The sequence below is a fragment of the Pleurodeles waltl genome, chromosome 4_1 (genome assembly GCF_031143425.1).
Source record: "Pleurodeles waltl isolate 20211129_DDA chromosome 4_1, aPleWal1.hap1.20221129, whole genome shotgun sequence".
Classification (NCBI taxonomy): domain Eukaryota; kingdom Metazoa; phylum Chordata; class Amphibia; order Caudata; family Salamandridae; genus Pleurodeles; species Pleurodeles waltl.
The window spans coordinates 922,992,792-923,013,847 of NC_090442.1; the positions used below are offsets into that span (position 1 = coordinate 922,992,792).

The 21,056-nt window shown below is 41.3% G+C and overlaps 1 protein-coding gene across 9 annotated transcripts in view; it reads left to right on the forward strand.

Annotated features, from left to right (window-relative positions):
* The window catches only part of MAGI2 (membrane associated guanylate kinase, WW and PDZ domain containing 2), a 2,755,167-nt gene that overhangs the window by 2,695,521 nt on the left and 38,590 nt on the right, over positions 1 to 21,056 (forward strand). For 2 of the 9 annotated variants that reach the window (XM_069229700.1, XM_069229702.1), the window contains one exon: positions 2,104 to 2,195. The exons of the other annotated variants lie outside the window; for them this stretch is intronic. In XM_069229700.1, the coding sequence (XP_069085801.1) occupies positions 2,104 to 2,195 (92 nt within the window). The remainder of the gene's footprint in view (positions 1 to 2,103; positions 2,196 to 21,056) is intronic. 9 annotated transcript variants of the gene reach the window in all.

The following is a 21,056-nucleotide window of genomic DNA, read 5'->3' on the forward strand; positions in this document are numbered from 1 at the left end:
GAGTCCTCCTCTGTGATGTCTCGGTAGATGGTTCATGAGTCCTCCAGAGAGCCATATGTCCCGTCCAAGTTGTCCATCAGATCCCATGAAAGAAAAGTGTATACAGAACACAACTGTGCATACCTCTACAAAATTCCATAAGGTGGGTGTCTTTAGCACCACAGAAACCAACTATAGTGTGATAGACTTCATATGCATTGCATGACTTTGCACTGCACTTACCGGTCTCATTTCCTAATATATCACTTCCTGTCATGTTTGTGCAGGCTGTTGTGTGTGAGATTATAATAATGCAGCCTTTCTTGCACTAGCTGTCCTTTATTCAATAACTGCATTTTCCTGTTATCACTACTTCAATAGGATGATACCACCACACATGAAGGGACTTTACGCTTCTCAGTTCAACAGGAAGTATTGAGATCAACATCAGAAGCATTCTTTTACCCTCAAAAGAGTAATTCGTTTTCTCAACCCTGACTATAGTGCTTTAAGTGTCAAGCACAGCAATGTATTTTTCTTTCAACGACTGACTTAGAAACAGCACTCCTCTCCCCTCCGAGTTTCATATCTTTGCCCAAAGCATTATGGCACGTGTGTGCAGTTTATTGTATTTTATTAATGTAAAAGACATACTTGTGCTGTTCGACTGTAGTAATCTTTGGGCGAAACTTTTATACATAATCTGGTTAAACAAAATGTGCATAAGAAATATTTTCTCTGGTGACACGAATGCCTCAGATAACATTCTGAAATGTGCGGAGTGGTAGTTCCACGTGTATATGTGGAATCACAGCCTCTAAAAATTACAACTTTTTCTGAAAGTGGAACTCCACCTTGTAAAACAGAACGCTAAACAGAATGCTATCCTATCGTCATTTTACACCTCGTAAAAGTCGGAAATGCCTGGACCCAGGGAATAACATTCAGAAAAGGGCCCAGAAATTCTTGGCCTCACTGTTCATCCCCATTATAATCCAAATCCTCTGAATGGCAGGTAAATGGCGTTACCAGACAGAATCACTGACGCAGGTCTTAGCTTTACCACCCATCTTGATAGTCAACTTGAATTCAGGGTTAGTGTTAAAAAATGCAACATTGCCTTAAAACCTAGCAAATATGTTAGTACTCATTGACAGTGTTACTTTGATGTAAATAAAAACGCAGTTCAGTCTGAGGCTTGAACTGATTCCTCACAACTTAGAACAATGCAATAAATTGCTGTCGAGTCTACAGTCTTCATTTGAGGGCCTGTTTGGAAGCCACTCACCCTAGAGCAAGGAAGCTCATGTGCAAGGTCATCCAATATTGGTCTGCAAAGGCTCGGTCCATGTCAAATATTCATATTCATGTAAATGATTTTTATTGACATTTCTTCCATGCGCATATGCTGCAAATAGACATCCTGAAAATTGGGCATGGCTCCAGCCTTTACATATTAACTGTGGACGACTCTGAGGTAAAAGCTGATTTTGCTAAAGGTCTTTATGTAAACTATTTTTAATCTGTTAGAAATGGTCATAGATTTCTTCACTTGATCTGTTTTCAGTCCTTAATACAGTTGCACCCTACAAATGGGTATGCCCTGTTATATTTCCATTGTGAAAGCCCCATGTTCCTGTCAGAAGTCACATTTTATATTTGGATTTTACTTTCCTATATTGATCATGCATGGTATCTAAAGACCAACACTTTGGAGTTTACACATTCTTCAAAGACATATTTTCAAATTCCAAAAGGTAAAGCCCATATGTGTAAGGAAAATAAATGAAATCAAATCTGGTAGAGATTCGTTGTAGAATTGTGAAGTCTGTTCTCATACTGCTAAATATCTCACTCAATACTGCAGCTGCAGTGTACATGTCAATCATATGTATTTTACAGGGACATGCACTATTTCAGTTGTTCTCTCGTCTCTCAACTTTCTGCATGTCTTTGAAGATTAGCTGTGTATAATTCTAGTTTACTGTTTCTCACAAATTTCTTACCCAGCTGTTTTAACACACTAAAATGTCTCTGCTCTAACAATGGTTGCATATCTTGCTTATGTCACTGGTTCTGTTAATTCTAATGATTGGTCCTAGGCTGTTCCTCCCCTTCCTTTAGGAATGGTACCCTCTTCCAGTCTCTCCATGTGCATGAAAAGTGACAAGCTGGGGTCCCCATATTTCTACTTGTTGGGCCACCCTAAAGACACGGTTTGTACATTCTGCATGCATATTACCTTTCTCTGATATGCTTTTGTCTCAAACAACTGTTTTAACGTTTTCTGTCTGTGTGTCTCTTGCATGTTTATTTAATCCTGTTAACTGTACTTTTTAGTGTTTTCTGTATGCTATCTGACTTAAGTTCCTTTAAAAGATGGATGTGAGATTCACCTAAAACATACACTATCACTGCAGGTGACATCATTTTGTGTATTAGACACTTGGAAAAGAATATCACAACAACGAATATAAGTTGTTGCTTTTGTTTTGGCATATCGTTGGAAGTCCTCTTCTATCCTGTCACTGAACTACACTCGTTTCACCTTTACAGTTCATGACTCTTCTGCTTACAATAGTGCCTTCTTTGTTCTGAGAACTGAAGCTGCTCCCCGAGGAATTACTTTGTCCTCATGATGGGCCCAGTTGTAAATCATCAGTAGGGAGAGTACATTTCAAAGTGGGTCATTGGAAGGCTCCCCATGGTTGCAGGCATGCAATAATGGACATTGTCCCACTGTCAGTTCAGGTCAGTTCATCAACTTTTTCGGCCAATACAAAATAGCCAAAAAAGCACATAAATATAAATACATAACCAACATACTCTTATCCTAATTCATAATACAGATGCTGACTACCTATAATAAATAAAACATAAATATATAATGTAAAATACCAATAATACTGACACCCTCAAATTCACAATAACAATTATCGTAAAAATAAAATAAAAATAAAAAGAGTTCATTGCACTTACCGGGTTTCGCCGGAAATAAAAACAAGACTTTTCCTGATTTGTATGGTGTTTAAAATATATAATGCCACCCTATAACATACATGTGTATTGTTAAGTGTTAACAAATATTCCAGTGCCCCCAGATGGGTTCTTATGCTGTATTTTATGAAGAGGGGTTTAAGATAGAAAATTCGAAGATGTTCATAAAACTTGTAAAATAACAAAGTGGAGAGTGCTTTGTTTACTTATCCCATCGCAGGGGAAGCTTAATCTTTCAAGGGGACAAGACCTCATTCTGGGGAATGCTACTAAGTGATGCATTACACCCAGTCTTAGTCTTGTCAGAATGAACCGATGCTGCATATTAGTAACACCAAGTTGCTATCCTTCTCTACTTGCCTCCAATGAGAGGGACATATAGATTCCAGCAGTGAATTTCATGGATTCATTTGTTTTCCTACCGTCAGCCCTGTGTTGCAAAAAAGTGTCCTTTATACTTAAAGGAAAACGAGTTGCAAAATGAAAAAAATTACGAAACCATTTGGTTTCGTTTTTTCAGTGTAGGCAGTGGTCCATTGGACCACTGCCTGCTCTGAAAAAACCTTTATGCCCACATTCACAAAGGGGAAGGGGGTCCCAGACTCGTTCAGCTGCGGACAGGCACAGACCGGCCCGCTCTTGGCCCGGTCTTCACCTGGGCACATGCCTGAGCACATCCCGCGTGTGTCAAGTTTATGCACCTTTGGGCGCTGCAGAGCATCTTAGGTGTCCTCCTCCCGCTGGTATGCATGGGAGGTGTGGTCCGTTCAAGCCCCTCACCCACTGTGGCCAAAAGCAGAGTTCTGCGTGTTGTCGAAAGCGGGTGTCAAGCTTATGTGTCTTCGGGTGTTGCAGAGTGTCGTAGGTGGTCTCCTCCCACGGGTATGCCTGGGAGGTGTGGTCTGGTCAAGCCCCTTGCCCCCTGTGGCCAAGAGCAGAGTGTTGCGTGCAGCGGAATGCACCTGTCAAGTTTATGTACCTTTGGGCACTGCAGAGCATCATAGGCGCTCTCCTCCCGCTGGTATGCATGGGAGGTGTGGTCTTTTCAAGCCCCTCACCCCCTTTGGCCAAGAGCAGAGTGTTGCATGCAGTAGAAAGTGTGTGTCAAATTTATGCACCTTCGGGCACTGCAGAGCATCGTAGGTGGCCTCCTCCCATCAGTATGTCTGGAAGGTGTAGCCTGTTGAAGCCCCTCGCCCCCTGTGGCTAAGAGCAGAGTGTTGCGCGCAGCAGAAAGAATGTGTCAAGTTTATGTGCCTTCAGGCACTGCAGAGCATCGTAGGGGGCCTCCTCCCGCCGGTATTCCTGGGAGGTGCAGTCCGCTCAAGCCCCTCACCACCTCTGCCACAGGGCCTGATGTTTACTGGCAGAAAACGAATCCCCTCCACCAGCTTCCTCCTATTCTGAAGTTAGACAGTCGATATCTTAAATCTTTGAGCCACATCTCTAGTTGATTTACAAGTCCATAGGGTCTCAGTGTATGCATTTGTTAGATATAATTGAGTGTACTTTGTGAGAAGGTAGCCTCTTTCTAGCCTTGTTACCCCCACTTTTGGCCTGTTTGTTAGTGTATGTCAGGGTGTTTGTCACTGTTTTCACTGTCTCACTGGGATCCTGAGAGCCAGGCCTCAGTGCTCATAGTGAAAACACTATGTTTTCAGTATGGTTGTTATGTGTCACTGGGATCCTGCTGGTCAGGACCCCAGTGCTCATAGGTTTGTGGCCTATATGTATGTGTCACTGGGACCCTGTCACACAGGGCCCCAGTGCTCATAGGTGTGCATGTATATGTTCCCTGTGTGGTGCCTAACTGTCTCACTGAGGCTCTGCTAACCAGAACCTCAGTGGTTATGCTCTCTCATTACTTTCAAATTGTCACTAACAGGCTAGTGACCAATTTTACCAATTTACATTGGCTTACTGGAACACCCTTATAATTCCCTAGTATATGGTACTGAGGTACCCAGGGTATTGGGGTTCCAGGAGATCCCTATGGGCTGCAGCATTTCTTTTGCCACCCATAGGGAGCTCTGACAATTCTTACACAGGCCTGCCACTGCAGCCTGAGTGAAATAACGTCCACGTTATTTCACAGCCATTTTACACTGCACTTAAGTAACTTATAAGTCACCTATATGTCTAACCTTTACCTGGTAAAGGTTGGGTGCAAAGTTACTTAGTGTGAGGGCACCCTGGCACTAGCCAAGGTGCCCCCACATTGTTCAGAGCCAATTCCCTGAACTTTGTGAGTGCGGGGACACCATTACACGCGTGCACTACATATAGGTCACTACCTATATGTGGCTTCACCATGGTAACTCCGAATATGGCCATGTAACATGTCTATGATCATGGAATTGCCCCCTCTATGCCATCCTGGCATTGTTGGTACAATTCCATGATCCCAGTGGTCTGTAGCACAGACCCTGGTACTGCCAGACTGCCCTTCCTGGGGTTTCACTGCAGCTGCTGCTGCTGCCAACCCCTCAGACAGGCAGCTGCCCTCCTGGGGTCCAGCCAGGCCTGGCCCAGGATGGCAGAACAAAGAACTTCCTCTGAGAGAGGGTGTGACACCCTCTCCCTTTGGAAAATGGTGTGAAGGCAGGGGAGGAGTACCCTCCCCCAGCCTCTGGAAATGCTTTGTTGGGCACAGATGTGCCCAATTCTGCATAAGCCAGTCTACACCGGTTCAGGGACCCCTTAGCCCCTGCTCTGGCGCGAAACTGGACAAAGGAAAGGGGAGTGACCTCCAGTGTGCTCCAGACCTCTGCCATCTTGGAAACAGAGGTGCTGCTGGCACACTGGACTGCTCTGAGTGGCCAGTGCCACCAGGTGACGTCAGAGACTCCTGCTGATAGGCTCCTTCAGGTGTTAGTAGCCTTTCCTCTCTCCTAGGTAGCCAAACCCTCTTTTCTGGCTATTTAGGGTCTCTGTCTCTGGGGAAACTTTAGATAACGAATGCATGAGCTCAGCCGAGTTCCTCTGCATCTCCCTCTTCACCTTCTGATAAGGAATCGACCGCTGACCGCGCTGGAAGCCTGCAAACCTGCAACATAGTAGCAAAGACGACTACTGCAACTCTGTAACGCTGATCCTGCCGCCTTCTCGACTGTTTTCCTGCTTGTGCATGCTGTGGGGGTAGTCTGCCTCCTCTCTGCACCAGAAGCTCCGAAGAAATCTCCCGTGGGTCGACGGAATCTTCCCCCTGCAACCGCAGGCACCAAAAAGCTGCATTACCGGTCCCTTGGGTCTCCTCTCAGCACGACGAGCGAGGTCCCTCGAATCCAGCGACACCGTCCAAGTGACCCCCACAGTCCAGTGACTCTTCAGCCCGAGTTTGGTGGAGGTAAGTCCTTGCCTCACCTCGCTGGGCTGCATTGCTGGGAACCGCGACTTTGCAAGCTACTCCGGCCCCTGTGCACTTCCGGCGGAAATCCTTCGTGCACAGCCAAGCCTGGGTCCACGGCACTCTAACCTGCATTGCACGACTTTCTAAGTTGGTCTCCGGCGACGTGGGACTCCTTTGTGCAACTTCGGCGAGCACCGTTTCACGCATCCTCGTAGTGCCTGTTTCTGGCACTTCTCCGGGTGCTACCTGCTTCAGTGAGGGCTCTTTGTCTTGCTCGACGTCCCCTCTCTCTGCAGGTCCAATTTGCGACCTCCTGGTCCCTCCTGGGCCCCAGCAGCGTCCAAAAACGCCAAACGCACGATTTGCGTGTAGCAAGGCTTGTTGGCGTCCATCCGGCGGGAAAACACTTCTGCACGACTCTCCAAGGCGTGGGGGATCCATCCTCCAAAGGGGAAGTCTCTAGCCTTTGTCGTTCCTGCAGTATTCACAGTTCTTCAGCCTAGTAAAAGCTTCTTTGCACCAACCGCTGGCATTTCTTGGGCATCTGCCCATCTCCGAGCTGCTTGTGACTTTTGGACTTGGTCCCCTTGTTCCACAGGTACCCTCAGACAGGAATCCATCGTTGTTGCATTGCTGATTTGTGTTTTCCTTGCATTCTCCCTCTAACACGACTATTTTGTCCTTAGGGGAACTTTAGTGCACTTTGCAATCACTTTTCAGGGTCTTGGGGAGGGTTATTTTGCTAACTCTCACTATTTTCCAATAGTCCCAGCGACCCTCTACAAGGTCACATAGGTTTGGGGTCCATTCGTGGTTCGCATTCCACTTCTGGAGTATATGGTTTGTGTTGCCCCTATCCCTATGTTTCCCCATTGCATCCTATTGTAACTATACATTGTTTGCACTGTTTTCTAAGACTATACTGCATATTTTTGCTATTGTGTATATATATCTTGTGTATATTTCCTATCCTCTCACTGAGGGTACACTCTAAGATACTTTGGCATATTGTCATAAAAATAAAGTACCTTTATTTTTAGTATAACTGTGTATTGTGTTTTCTTATGATATTGTGCATATGACACTAAGTGGTACTGTAGTAGCTTCACACGTCTCCTAGTTCAGCCTGAGCTGCTTTGCTAAGCTACCATTATCTATCAGCCTAAGCTGCTAGACACCCTATACACTAATAAGGGATAACTGGGCCTGGTGCAAGGTGCAAGTACCCCTTGGTACTCACTACAAGCCAGTCCAGCCTCCTACATACTTTCCATGTCTTGTCTCATGCTTCTTCAAACATGTTTCTGTAATCCTTTCATTTTGCGAGGTCTATTTGCTCAAGTTGAAGATGTATAACAAGCAGAGTCCTGCTGGCGAGAACCGCCCCCTCGCTAGCTTCACCTGGTCGGAGGCAACTCCATTTATGCTCCTAAAGCCACAATGGACTGCGTCCGACGCTCTGAGATCCCAGTGTCAAAATGGGGATCTGGACTCACATGTAATCCCACCAAGGCGCCAGTCAAAGTATAGTTCTGTGGCGGTCTATTCATGTGACAATACATATCTCACTTAATGCACTATGATACACTGTTCTGGAGATGAGTTCACCTCCTGTAACAACACGTCAAGTAACATAAATAGATTATGACAGTTACCTTCCTCAGGGCCCAACCCCTTGCCCCTCTTCAGAAGGTGGTTGACCAAGGCCTCTGCCTAGTCACGTTTTCTATTCTACTGTCCCAACAATATTTTGAGAATCAAGTGAGTTTCAACTGATTCTCCAGTCATGAAGGAAGGAGGCAAGACCTCTAGCAAGCCACCCCCTAAAACACATGTACTGGGGTACATAGGCAAGGAAGTCAGGTCTGTAATGATCCTTTTGTTGGCAGCTCTTAATTTAGTACTCATATGTGATTTGTTTCTCTCCCTAATTAAAGAAAGTCAAAAGAGGAATAGAGGAAAAGTAGAAAGTGCAGTGAAAGTGCAAATAATAGACCTTAGATCTGAGCTCTTCCCTTGCTAAGCCAAATCAGACGCAATGAGAGTATAGAGTTAGCTTATTGTAGATGATATCACACCTTATCCCAGATATTGGATGCTCAATTGCGGAATCTGTAGAGGAGCAGGGGTTACAGTGAGTGTTGTCTCTTAATGCTAACTATAACATTATTAAACAACCCTCATGCTTACGTAATCATAAATCTGGGCTCAGACACTGCTCCTCGAGTAGTTGTTTATGCGTGACTAGATACATTTACTCCTACCACTATTATGGGAAACATCACTTAACAACCCCACACATTGTTTAATGTACTGATGATCTTTGGCTCTCTTTTCAGTCTTTTATGTTATCTACATCTGACTAAGCGATAGATGAATCACCCCAACTTTGATGATTTCCAAAGTTGTGAAGACTGTAGACTTTAAAGGACAATAGCCAAGGAATTGCAAACGCATAATCATCTGTCCTTTGTGGTAATCAGAAAACATAGTGTCAGCTATTTTAAAGGTGGATTAAATTCAATAGCTATTTACTTAGAGGCATGTCCCATGGCGATGATGTTGTTTTGTGAACTGCAATACAGACAGAGATAAATGCCTCTTGTGATTGTGTACGCACAAGTGTGGGACTCTCAGCTTTCAGTTTCAGAATATAAAGGCCCTGGAGAATTGAAGCAATTTGTAACTCCCTCCTACAAGCAACTCTTTCTTGGTCATGACCCCTTCCCCAGCCCTTCTTCATGGGCTGCTCAAAGTTCAGTTGGGGTTGTTATAGAAGCATTATCCACAGGATGCCATGCCCGATGTCACAGATGAAGACAGAGTTCTATATGAGTATGTCTAAATCTGGATGGAGGGACAGGACCCATAGGGCCAGATCCTAGCCAGGCTTTCAAAATACTTACAGAAAAGTCATTTAAAAACAAAGAATCAAAATGTAGCTTTTTATTTACTGTTAATTCTATAATCAGACTTTGTTTATAGCCCCAATGTACCAACGCTGGACACTTCTAGCTTAAAGGGGTTGCTTTTTTTCTGAACCTGAAGACTGCTGCTATACCTGTCTGTGGAACATATTTGAATTTTAAATGGATATTGCCTTGCTCTAGCATCCCCAGGTTGTCTACATGATGACAGTTGGCTCTGCAGATTAGAACTGCCCCTCAAATATTTTGCAGTGTAAGGTTAAAGAATGTTGTGCCACAAATAGTATAGTATAAATTATATGTCTTCTAACATGTATTGCAAACCATAATTTCTGGGTCTAAGTACATCATGTGGCCAACCTTTCCACATCCACACTGAAACCCATAGCAGAAGTATTATTTTCTAGCATGAGAAGCAATTGCTAAAAGACGAGTGATAATGGACTGTGCAGATTCTTTCTATATTGCATTCTTGTCTGACAGGACCAGCTGAATTCCCCAAACTCCACCATTCAAACCAATGAAATATTGTTGGTTTGTCACTTTTTAGCTCTTTCTTTGTTTGTTTCCAGACACTAGTACCCACTGTACATGGGTATGTCCCATGCAAATCAGTTCCTCCCTTATTCTGGCAGCATTGTAATCCCTCTCAGGTGGGGTCATCTTGCAGTGTGTCATCCGATATCACTCCAAACAGTGGATACACGGGCACAATGCCTGTTTTTTACCACCCTGTGGACGGATGGACTTTGAAGGATAATACTTCTTCACATGCCTGAATAAACAATTTTTACCACCTTCTCATTGGGGAGAAAATCATATGTGGTAAGATGCTTCACCATCAAAACAATACCCCATAATCAGCCCTCAATAATTGCAACATTGATGTTATATTTCTGTCACTATGGGATTCCACTCTTTGTCTTATGCTATAGCTTTAATGCTTATTGTCAAAGGAAAATTGGGCACTGTGGTTGTCGTCATATGTTCTGTTGGGCTCAAAGATTGAACACACATATAACTGGTGCAGTATTGATTTTGAAGGATTTTTGTACCATAAATGCCAATACATTGTGCTCTGTATCATACATGTCTATGGCATACTTGCAGGCATGTTTCTCATAGGAATTCAAACATATACTGCTGAGACACAGTAGCCTCTATGTATTCCTAGAAACAGCTTTCTTCAAAATATGCATCATCGTCGCATGGTCTCATGGTCCCATGGTCCCATGGTCCAACCTGCATAAAATGTGCAAAGACTCACCTTTGTGAGCAGCTCTTTAATTGTATCTAGGGCTGCAGGTGAAATGTCTTTGGATACTGCTTGAAGTCTTGCCAATGCACTCAGTGTCATTCATAATTTCTGTGCTTGGTAAACCCTTCCCTAAGAATTGGAATGAAAGAGAACCATATATATGAAAAAGAAAAACAAATCCTCTGTATGAACTCTGAAACTATTGGTCCATTTTGCCATCTTCCATTCCTAACTTCCGTCTATTACCTTTTTGAATTTGTTACTTAGGAATTGGACTTAGAGGGGATGTTAGTATATATTAAATCCTGGATAACTAGTACCAACATTGTGTGTGCTTCCTAGCAACTCCACCTGTTTAACTCTTACGTTAAATATTTCCCAAAGAGTTTGTAACAGATGCAGATGTAAAGAAATAAGATTAACATACTTACTGTAGGTAAGTAAGCTTTTTTGGACATTTTGTTTTATTTTCAGTTTCCAGTACTTAGTTGTAGCCTTTTACATGTTCTTGAAACTAAAGAAACACTAGATAAAGGTACCCTAGTTACATGGAATATGTGTGAGAACTGAAACATATGAGGTGAAGTTCCACAGAAAAAAATGCATAGCCACATAAATAGAAACATAAGGTCTATTGTGTTAAGTGGTGATAGAATTTCTTTTAACATCACAACTGTTTGTATGTTAGTGAACACGTTTGTCAAATGTTGCAAGATAAACACGTTTATCATCAAGTAAATTCTTACCATTGTTGAGTTTATGTGGCATAATTGCTTTGATATAAAAAGTGACATTTCTCTAATTCTGTTCACCAGTTCTTATGTATTTTGTGAGTATGTGGTCTATTGTTTGTGTGCAAAAAGTATGTTCGGACACAGATCATAATACATTATTTTGTTTAATTATTTACTTATATAATAATGCGTTTTAGGAGTGACCCTAATTCAGTAGTGATGTAGACATTAACAATCAAAAATATAGAAAATTGATGTTTTATTTAACTGTAGAGGATATCAATATCTAAATATTTAAGATCACTATTTGTAAGGGGAGCTAACACTTAAGTATAGGTACTTTCTAAACAAATACATTTGAATTTCTTTACTGCAAAAATTATGATATGGGCCAATCATATATTTTTTAATAAGGTGTTCAACAACTTGGGCTCATACAAATAAATGTTTGTTTGGCAGTCTTAGCTGTGATTCACTTTTAGAATTTCGGAATTTCAAGTAAAGTTCATGTGTTGCTTCTTCTGCTATGTAATCATTCAAAGATAGCTTGAGTTGCATGCTGGTGCGAATTGTGTAGACCATTTAATGTGTTATTGACAATGCAATGTTTAAAATTAACTTTCACGTCCAATTGCATCCAGTGGAAATTTATTAGAATTTATGTTTTGTTCTAGTTTTTTTTTACCTATATTTTCAAATTTGGCAGTCACATGTAAGACAACTCTAGTCTGAATGAAGAATATGATGTCCCTATCAAGCTGACTAGAACAACATTCTTACTTTTTAAGAAAGATAAAGCAAGAATCCATAACAAAATCCTTGCATGGAATCATGGGCTCTTTAGTAGAGGTAGTTGATATTGTACAGGGTCAGTTAAATAATGATAGAGCCACTTAGATTTAAATGGAAAATAAGGATGAATCTTAAGAATGTTGTTGTTGGTGTTAGTGTAGTTAATCAATCAATCAATCAATAAATCAGTATTTGTAAAGCGCAGCTACTCACCCATGAGGGTCTCAAGGCACTGGGGGGGAGAGGCCACATCCGAAGAGCCACATCTTGAGGTTCTTCCTCAAGATGGTGAGCAGCGGGCTTTGTCTGAGGTGCAGGGGAGGTTGTTCCAGCTCTTTGCTGCAGTGTAGGTGAAGGATCGTCCTCCAGTGGTGGTTTTGCAGATGCAAGGGTTGGTGGCCAGGGCCATCTGGGCAGAGCAGAGGGATCTGGTGGGGTGTGGAAGGAGACTGGGTGGTTCAGGTAGGCTTGCCCTGCATTGTGTATGGCCTTGTACATGTGGGTGAAAAGCTTGAAGGTGATTTGCTTCCCGACCGGTAGCCAATGGAGGGTCCTCAGATGTTGGGAGATGTGTTCTCGGTGAGGGAGGCCCAGAATGAGTCTGGCGGCAGAGTTATGAATAGTGGAGGTTCATCCAGTTCACGCCTCTACTGTATATCTGTTGGTTTCTTGCAAGCATAGAGTAGCAGAAATTCAGTGCTTGTTGGGTATATTGTCAATTTGAACAAATCCTTCTAGCACAGGTTTCATAGTAGCATTTTCATTAGGATATGATATTACAAAGCATTCCTGGATTCTGACTGCATGTTGACAGAGGCTATTACACTTTAGGATTTTCTTACATTTCCATGAAGATGTTGGACATGTTTGGAAATAAGGCCCACCCGTAAATCACTGTACCCAGGAGCAATGTAGGTTCATCAGGGTCCTACACATTGGTTTTTACCTCTACAGTATGACTGCACTAACTTAGAAAAGTAGTGCTAAACTACACTTAAGTTGAAAGCACTTCTATTACTTTACTAACAATAAAGAAAATCACACACCAGAAGGTGGACTTCACCCTTGTCAATTGTATACCCTGAATTGTTTGTCACTGTGAGCATGTATGTCACAGTTATGCATTTAGACCCAATACACAGTTGGTATAGTATTATTAGTATGGATTTTGAGTTGAAGATATTGTTAATAGGCCAGTCTCTTCTTAAATAATTTTCCTAGTAATGATAATTTCAGGACTAGTATAAGGTGCATATTGTTTTCCTAGTTCATATGTGGTGTCTGTGAGAGAAATCCAAACTTAGAAAAGAGTGGAATATTTAAGAGGAATAGGTGGCCTCAGTGGTTCATTCTCTCATTCAATTTTGTAAAGACTGTGTCATCTACAAACAAAATAGTTTATTTGTGAGGGAGATGACAGCATTTTGTCTAGGTTGTCATAAGGACCAAATCCTTAAAGGATGGCCAAACATGATTGTACTTTCTAGGGTTTAACAATCATTTTAACTATTATGATAACTATTATGATATCTCATCATGTATACTGAAGGATGCCTGAGAATTAGACTGATATTTAACTTTCCCTTTTATGTTGATATTGTAAGGTGATTGTCAGTCGCATGCTGGACAATTGTTTGACTGTGGAGAATAATGTTTTTGAATGGTTATTTAGTGAGTTAATTTTGTTCCTGTACTGTATGGCAGACATGCAGGGAGTGGGGTTTTGTAGCCGTTCTGTTGGACTTTTATACTTTCGTAGATCTTTATCTTTCCAAGAGTTGTGCTATGTGATATCACAAATGACATCATCAGATATACAATTTATAATGTCATATGTAATGTCATTTGTGAGACACTGAACAGTGGATTGAGAGAATTAAGATTGTGTAGCTTACCATATCTCCTGAATATCAGTACTCTTTACACATAAAATAAACATATGACCCTTTAAATTGGATTTTTGTGATGGAATGTATGGATTATCATCATTTTTTTCAAGATATTGATCTTTATGGCAATTCATTACATTCTTCTTTCTCCGGACCCCACACAATGTCCCCACACTATGTATTATTCTGCCAAGTATAGCAAGCTCTAGGCATTACGTGAATTTTATCCTTATCTTTTTCCAAGGCCTCAAAACATCAAAGTCCACAAAGACACTCATGTTGGTGCTTTAAATCTGTAAAGTGCCTTTTGAGCGGTACAAAACTTTGTAAAAACAGTTAAAAACAGATTACATTTTTTCCAAAGTTTCATTCAGATTTGTCGTAAAGGGACATTATTAGCAAAACAAACAAATGCTTTTACCATGGATATGGGAATACCCTTTTAAATACCATAGAAACAATCTCTCTCCTAAAGGACACCACCACGGGAAGTCCATGGGAAGGGAATGGTAGTTTAGATAGTGTGTTTCCTCCCCATTCTTGAAACATATACATTGGCAAGTAGTTAAAGAAAAGTCCCTGATTGACGTTAGCCAGAAATACTGCTGTGACATTGGATGGATGCATTGGCTTTAAATCAGCTTTCACAATCAGGTATCATGGTTTCATCATTATGTCCAATCAATACAAAACATCTAAAATATGATAGGTTTTCACTTTATCAACATAGATGGGGAGCAGAATCAACCCAGCCTGGACTCATATTTCCACTGACTGAGCTCTCGTTCTGGCAGTGAATAATAATACCTTTCATGTTTGGAAACCATAGACATAATTTAGTTCTGAATGAAACGTAGACACTGGCTCAGATGCATCATGAATCCCCTCAAATAGCCAAGCTTAATCTTCTCTTTCACTGTACAGAAAGAGGAGATCAAAATCATATGTATTGATTGTATGCCCTGCCTTACTCTGTTGATTTAAAGCCAGGGTATACATACCTAAATGGTGCCTTGGGATAAGGGATAATTGTCTGCTGATCTCTGCTACATAATAGAAGTATGAAATTGACTCTTAATTGAACATTTTGTATATGTGATGTGGATTCACTCTGGAAGATACAGGGCTGAACCCATATTTGAATTTCTTAAATTGCATGTCTGGTACAAGAACATATATTGGTTCTTTCATGAAGAATATCATATTGACCCTGTTCTCAGGAGTACTGTAATACTAAATGTCATAGAGAATAGGACATATGAACTCTGAGCTGAAGAGCATTTTACACATTCTTCAATGAACCATATCAAATAGTGAATGGGTTTAGAATCAAAAGTCTCATATGTTTTATGCTTGGTCATATCATTTATGGACTCATTACTCCAGACTAGCATATATGGGCTCTATATCGTAGGGTACCATGTGAATGCTATACAGTGAGTTGTATTGTACATTGGCTTTATACTGAACAGTACTCAATAATATCATGAATGGGCTCTAAATTGAAGAGTATCTTATGTAGTCGCTATCATGAATAGAATTATACATGGGTGGTGTGTTGAAGTGTGGTACATATTACCTCTTTATGAAGAGTATCATATCTAAACTTGATACTTTTTATAAGCTCTTAACTACATATATGCTAGATGGCTGTCCAGTATTCATGCACGAAAGGCTAATCCAGGAAATATTTTAATATAACCATTAACAATAAATGTTGATTACATTATCTCATATTGTTCGACTGAAAATCTGGCATTAAACGGGCCTTAAAGGACCATCATTAGACAAAGCAAATATAGAAGCTGTATCTTGAAACTACTCAAAGATGCACTAACTTTTGGTTGCATATTGTTTAAGATTTCATTTGTTGAATATTAGGGCTCCATGATCAGGACAATTATACATTGCTCATTGACAACTCTATAATACTGTTGGTTCTAGATCTGTGATGCTTCTTCACAGGGGTTGACCCATATGCAACTCTGTTGTGGAATAACCAATTGAATAGTTTTGTAATCAGCACTGTGGCATTGAGTAAGAGAACACAGGATGTGCTTACTTGAAATTTGTAAAGGATACGTTGATTTCAGGGATAGGTAGTGGTATTTTTAACTCTACAATGGTTTCTATTCTAACTAATGCAGAACCTTCCCCATTCCTCTATATCTTCTTTTAAACCCCATGCCACACAGTGTGTGCAGTAACATATACTATTATATGTATTTGAAACCATGTATTGCATGCCTACATTCTAATAGGCAAGCTTACCATTGTTTATTTTTGACACTAATTGCACAGTTTAGTTCTATAGCTTCAAATGTCTTTTATGAAGGAAAAGTATTCAACTAATGATGGCTAAATTTTCATGCTTAACAATAGCAATGTATAATTGAAATCCTACATAATGTGTTTTGCCCCTGCACATACCGGTCAGAGCCAGTAGATGCGTGAACAATTGATTCCAACGCCACGTACGGCGTGCCCTTCTATGCCTTAAGAGCTTTATGTCATCAATGACAAAAAAATTAATGCAACCTTTTCATTTTATTTGTAACCTTACTGTGCTATGGAAGTAAACACCAGCAGAAAAAAAGTGAAAACAACATTGCTTTGATTTTTAACATTCTCACCTGATAATTGATTTCTTATAAGTAAGAAGTCCTTCACTAGTAGTAGTAAAGCTTTATTTGGTTTAAAAACAAACCATAAAAGCACATCATAAAATAGAAACAGGTAGAATTTCCATAAAATACTCACGGACAATGAAGTAAATTGCCAACAGTCACATAAACAGTAAAAAAAATAAAGTGCTAAAGTGCATATGATTTTAACATTAAATAATACAATTCATTAATACAACGTAAAAATGCTTTTTACAAAAAGGAGAGCCAACCAGCAGGTTTGCTCTGTTTCCCAATTATGCTTTTGTATTTTGCTGCGGACATAGTGACACATACCTCACCAGTTTGCAACAATTGCGAATATTCCATGGCCTCTTTACATTTCCTAATACTTAAATACCTCAAGAGAGGTTTTGATATCCGGGTTCTTTCGTCTTTATACAAGTCACAAAAAAAACATCATATTTATTTGAGATTGCTGAGAAGTTGCATCACATGGGCACAGCATCAGATATTTATCAACATATACATTGGAAGGGTAGGACACCAATAAATGAGCTAAGCGAAGCCTAAATCTTAATAAGTAAAATCTTTGTTGGCGAGTCACCTCCAGCAAATATGGCTCAATACCAGGTGTTGTACATAATGAGATGTATAGCACCACCATCCTCTTCCTCAACTCACCCTCTGGTCTCACAGCTGCTATAGACCCTAGCAGTTAATTTTTTGCCACTGTTCTCACCAATTAAGCAATGCCAATCAGATTTTCGAACAGTTCAATTCTATTAATGGTTTGCATCTCACTTTTGACATGCGCTATCACAGAGGGAACATTACGCAGGAGTCTATGTAGAAATTTATTTTCACTAAATTGAAGCGAAGATATATCAGTCTATCCCCACACTCCAGCTCCATAGGAGGCTATTGGTACAAGTCTGGCTTTGTGTATAGAACCCGCACTTTGCTGAGAATTAAAACACAGTCTATACCTTGTTTATACTGAGTTGCTCTCACCTTTCTCAAGTGTTTCCATGTGTTTGCTCTATCAAATGGGACCCCTGTATAAATACATGTAGATACACATTTGATATTTGAGATCAATATGAAATGGAGTTACCCTACTCCGAAGACAGCCACAAATCATGGCAAAGGATTTAGTTTTATTTGCGAGAGGCCTAAATCTGATATAAAAGCTACAAAGGTATCTAAAAGTTTCTGAAGACCCCCTCCCTGTTCTTACCATGAACACTCAGTCACCTGCGAACATTAACCTTCACTATTTGTGATTCAAAAACAGGTTGTGTGCTAGGATCTCATAAACACAAATTCTGACATTTGGGTCCTTCGGCTTACTTCACTGAGTTAATGTTTCCCAGTTTGGCCGACTTCATTCAAGTCACTGTCTTTTGCAGAAAAGCTGTGAGTCAGAGCAAGTCGGCTTACATGGCCACCAAGGGTGCTTCAAAGGTTGGGTAGATTCACCATGGTCCAAGGCGTTAACTTTGGACATAATAATTTTTGGGGAAATTTGGAATCCTCCAGTGATGGCAAATGGCTCTGGGACACTAAAAACGCCGTGAGATTACTTGACCACGGTTTGTTTTCCTATTAGATGTTGACTCATTTGGATAAAAGATAACGTCAGAGGAATTCTTCACTAGATATTTTGTTCTGAGATTGTTTGCACTTTAATGAGATTTCACAAGTATCTGGAAAGGATTATTTCTTACATAATACTTACCTGAATCAAGCCCTGATGAAGTCCGTGAGAGGGTTCTCTCATAGGACGAAACACGTGTTGGCTGTGGTGGCTATATGAATATGAAACTCAAAGATGATTTTCTATTATTATGATGAACTGTGTGCTTCAAGAAATAAATTTAATCTGAACTGTGGATGGTGTGATATCCTTTCCACACTGAAAATTCTATACATCAACAACTTCTAATCCTATGTTCACGAGTGCCCTGACAGTTGTCTTTTGCACTGTTAGTTTCCCTTGAAACATTGGAGGATTAAGGAAGATCCTCTTGCCAGGAGCACCATGCCGCAATTGAAATGTTAATACTATTATATGGACTCACTGTGAGCGCCCGAATCCTATGACTTACTTCCTAGGTGTTTTTGTTTGACGCTCTGAGCAGGACATGCCTGGGTTCCTTTCCCACCTTGTGTGAAACCTCACTAAACAAACCTCAGCACATTGGTACGGTTCTCCAGAAACAGAATAAATGACTAAGTCCTACTTTTCTCCAACTATTGAGGAAGTTCTTCTTGGCAGTCTTGCAGCTTCCAACATCTCAAAGCAAGCTTCTAGCAACCAGGTCTCTATCCAGTCAGGTCTTCCGCACAATCCATTCCTTTGTGGTTACCTGGGCCCTCTGGGAGTCAGGCATCCTATAGCTTTTTGTGTCCCTGAAGCATGGAAACATGGGCCCAACCGCTTGATTATTTGAGAGTGTTTTCAGTCAATGAATGCCATCTGGTGTTAAAGGTTCTTAAGTCCTTGGTTGTGCCCTTTGTCCAGTAGGAGTCAAGAGATTTCACTTAGCAGGGCCATTCTTCTTCAAGTGGAGTTTTGCCAGGAATCTTCTGATGAGGTGGTGGTTGGGGTGCCAGATTGATTCTGTGCAGTCGCTAGTAATTGTAACATTTTTCCACGTAATGCTTACTCTTTTCTGGCAGCCCCCTATTTCAACTTGCAGTGCTTCCTCTTTGCCTTACAATGAAATTACTCAGGCACCGCTACTTCAATAATACCAAACATGTCTCCAACTAGGCAGGCTTGTCTTCAGCTCCTTGGCCACACCTCTGTTTAGATTAGATCTTCTCCTACCTTACAAGATCTGAATTTGGTCTCTCTCTCCCACTCTGATTGGAGCCAGGCTCGGTCCTGTGAATGAAAAGGAGAAACCCTTCCTGGCATCTCCAACACAAAAGAGGTAGTGCTAAAGTGTGTCCTTTGTTTTGTCAATTGTTCTTGCCCACTCCCAGATAGCTAATCCCTGGAATGTTGTCAGTGGTTAACACCGCCCTATCCTTCTTGGGCTCAGAAGCAAGCCACTGTCTTCTGAGTCAGAATCAGTTACTCTCTCAGCTACTGATGTATATTCTGACTCTGGAGGTGTGATGAGTGCAATAACTGTTTTTCGTCACTTCTGGTTCAGTCTGCCTAAAGTACAATTTGGTGAATTTACTTTTAAACGTAGGTTAACAAAAATAAGATTTAATCATTAAATAACATGTTAAAAATTAGGTAAGAAATACCTTTCAAAAAACCCTGCTAACATATCCCAGGTAGAGATATACAATTAACACTTGATCACACCTAAGGTTATCCAATGGAAAATTTAGCTAGACATACAAAGTAAAATAGCTCACAGGCCTTTAGTCACTGAGAAGGTACACTTTTTACATATAGAGTGTGCCACTTTTCTGTACATAATAGGCACCCATTAAGCAGCCTTGTAGGCTTACAATGCACTCTTTAGGGGTGACTTATTAATACACAGAAATAGGTTTTGCTACATGGCAAATTCCCTTTTCCTTCCCACGTGTTACTGCAGTTCCTTTTAAGTGATCCTGGCAGCCATATATTTTTGTCATATAAGTGGATGGTGTAACTACATACTGCAATTCACATGTAACATTTAACTAGGGGGGTGCGGGCAGCTCCGCTCCGCTGGCAGAGCTAATGGAGTTTTAGGAGCTCTGCATTCCACTTGGAGTTAGTCTAAAACTCCGTTAGCCCCACCAGCGGAGCAAAGCTCACCCAGTATTTGGGCTGCACAGCACAAGTGCAGACAGTCTGTGCTTGCACTGTGCAGCGCACACCAGGGCCTGGAGGCAGAAGCAAGAGGGAGGCAGCTTCTGTGGATTCGTCGCCGTAGGACGAGGAGGAGAGGGGGACCCACTGGAAGACCCAAGTAAGTCCTGTCTCTTTCTTTTGTCATTGTTTGTGCACACAGGTGCACAAACAAGGAATGAATCAGGAGCTTTTGCTGTCTATGGCCCTGGCCTTAATTCAGGGCAAGGCCATAGGCAGCGAAAGCTGCCTTTTCAAGTCTCTTGTGCATCAGCATGTCCCAAGTGCACTGCGCACTGGACAGGCCGGTGCACAAGAGGACTGAAACTACAGCTTTCACTGCCAACAGTGCTCTTGAATGCTCCCGATTTCGGATGTGGTAAGCAGAGTCGGGCCTGACTAACCTGGCCCAGCCCTACTTAGCGCTTCCGAGATCAGGCGCATTCAGGACTCTGCAGGTCACAGAACTCCGCCTCAGCAGAATTCCACAGAGTTTTTATTCAACTCCGCTGAATTCTACAGAGTCACACCCCCTGAACTCCACCCAGACCTACATTTAAGTGCCACACCACTGCTGTTGTTTTGTACTTTATTGTGTGATCTACTAGGGTCTTACAATAAAGTAAAATATGGCAAAATTGAGTGAAACCAATGCCAATATTAGGGCCAGTGGCACTGATTAACATTTTTACAGGCCACAGA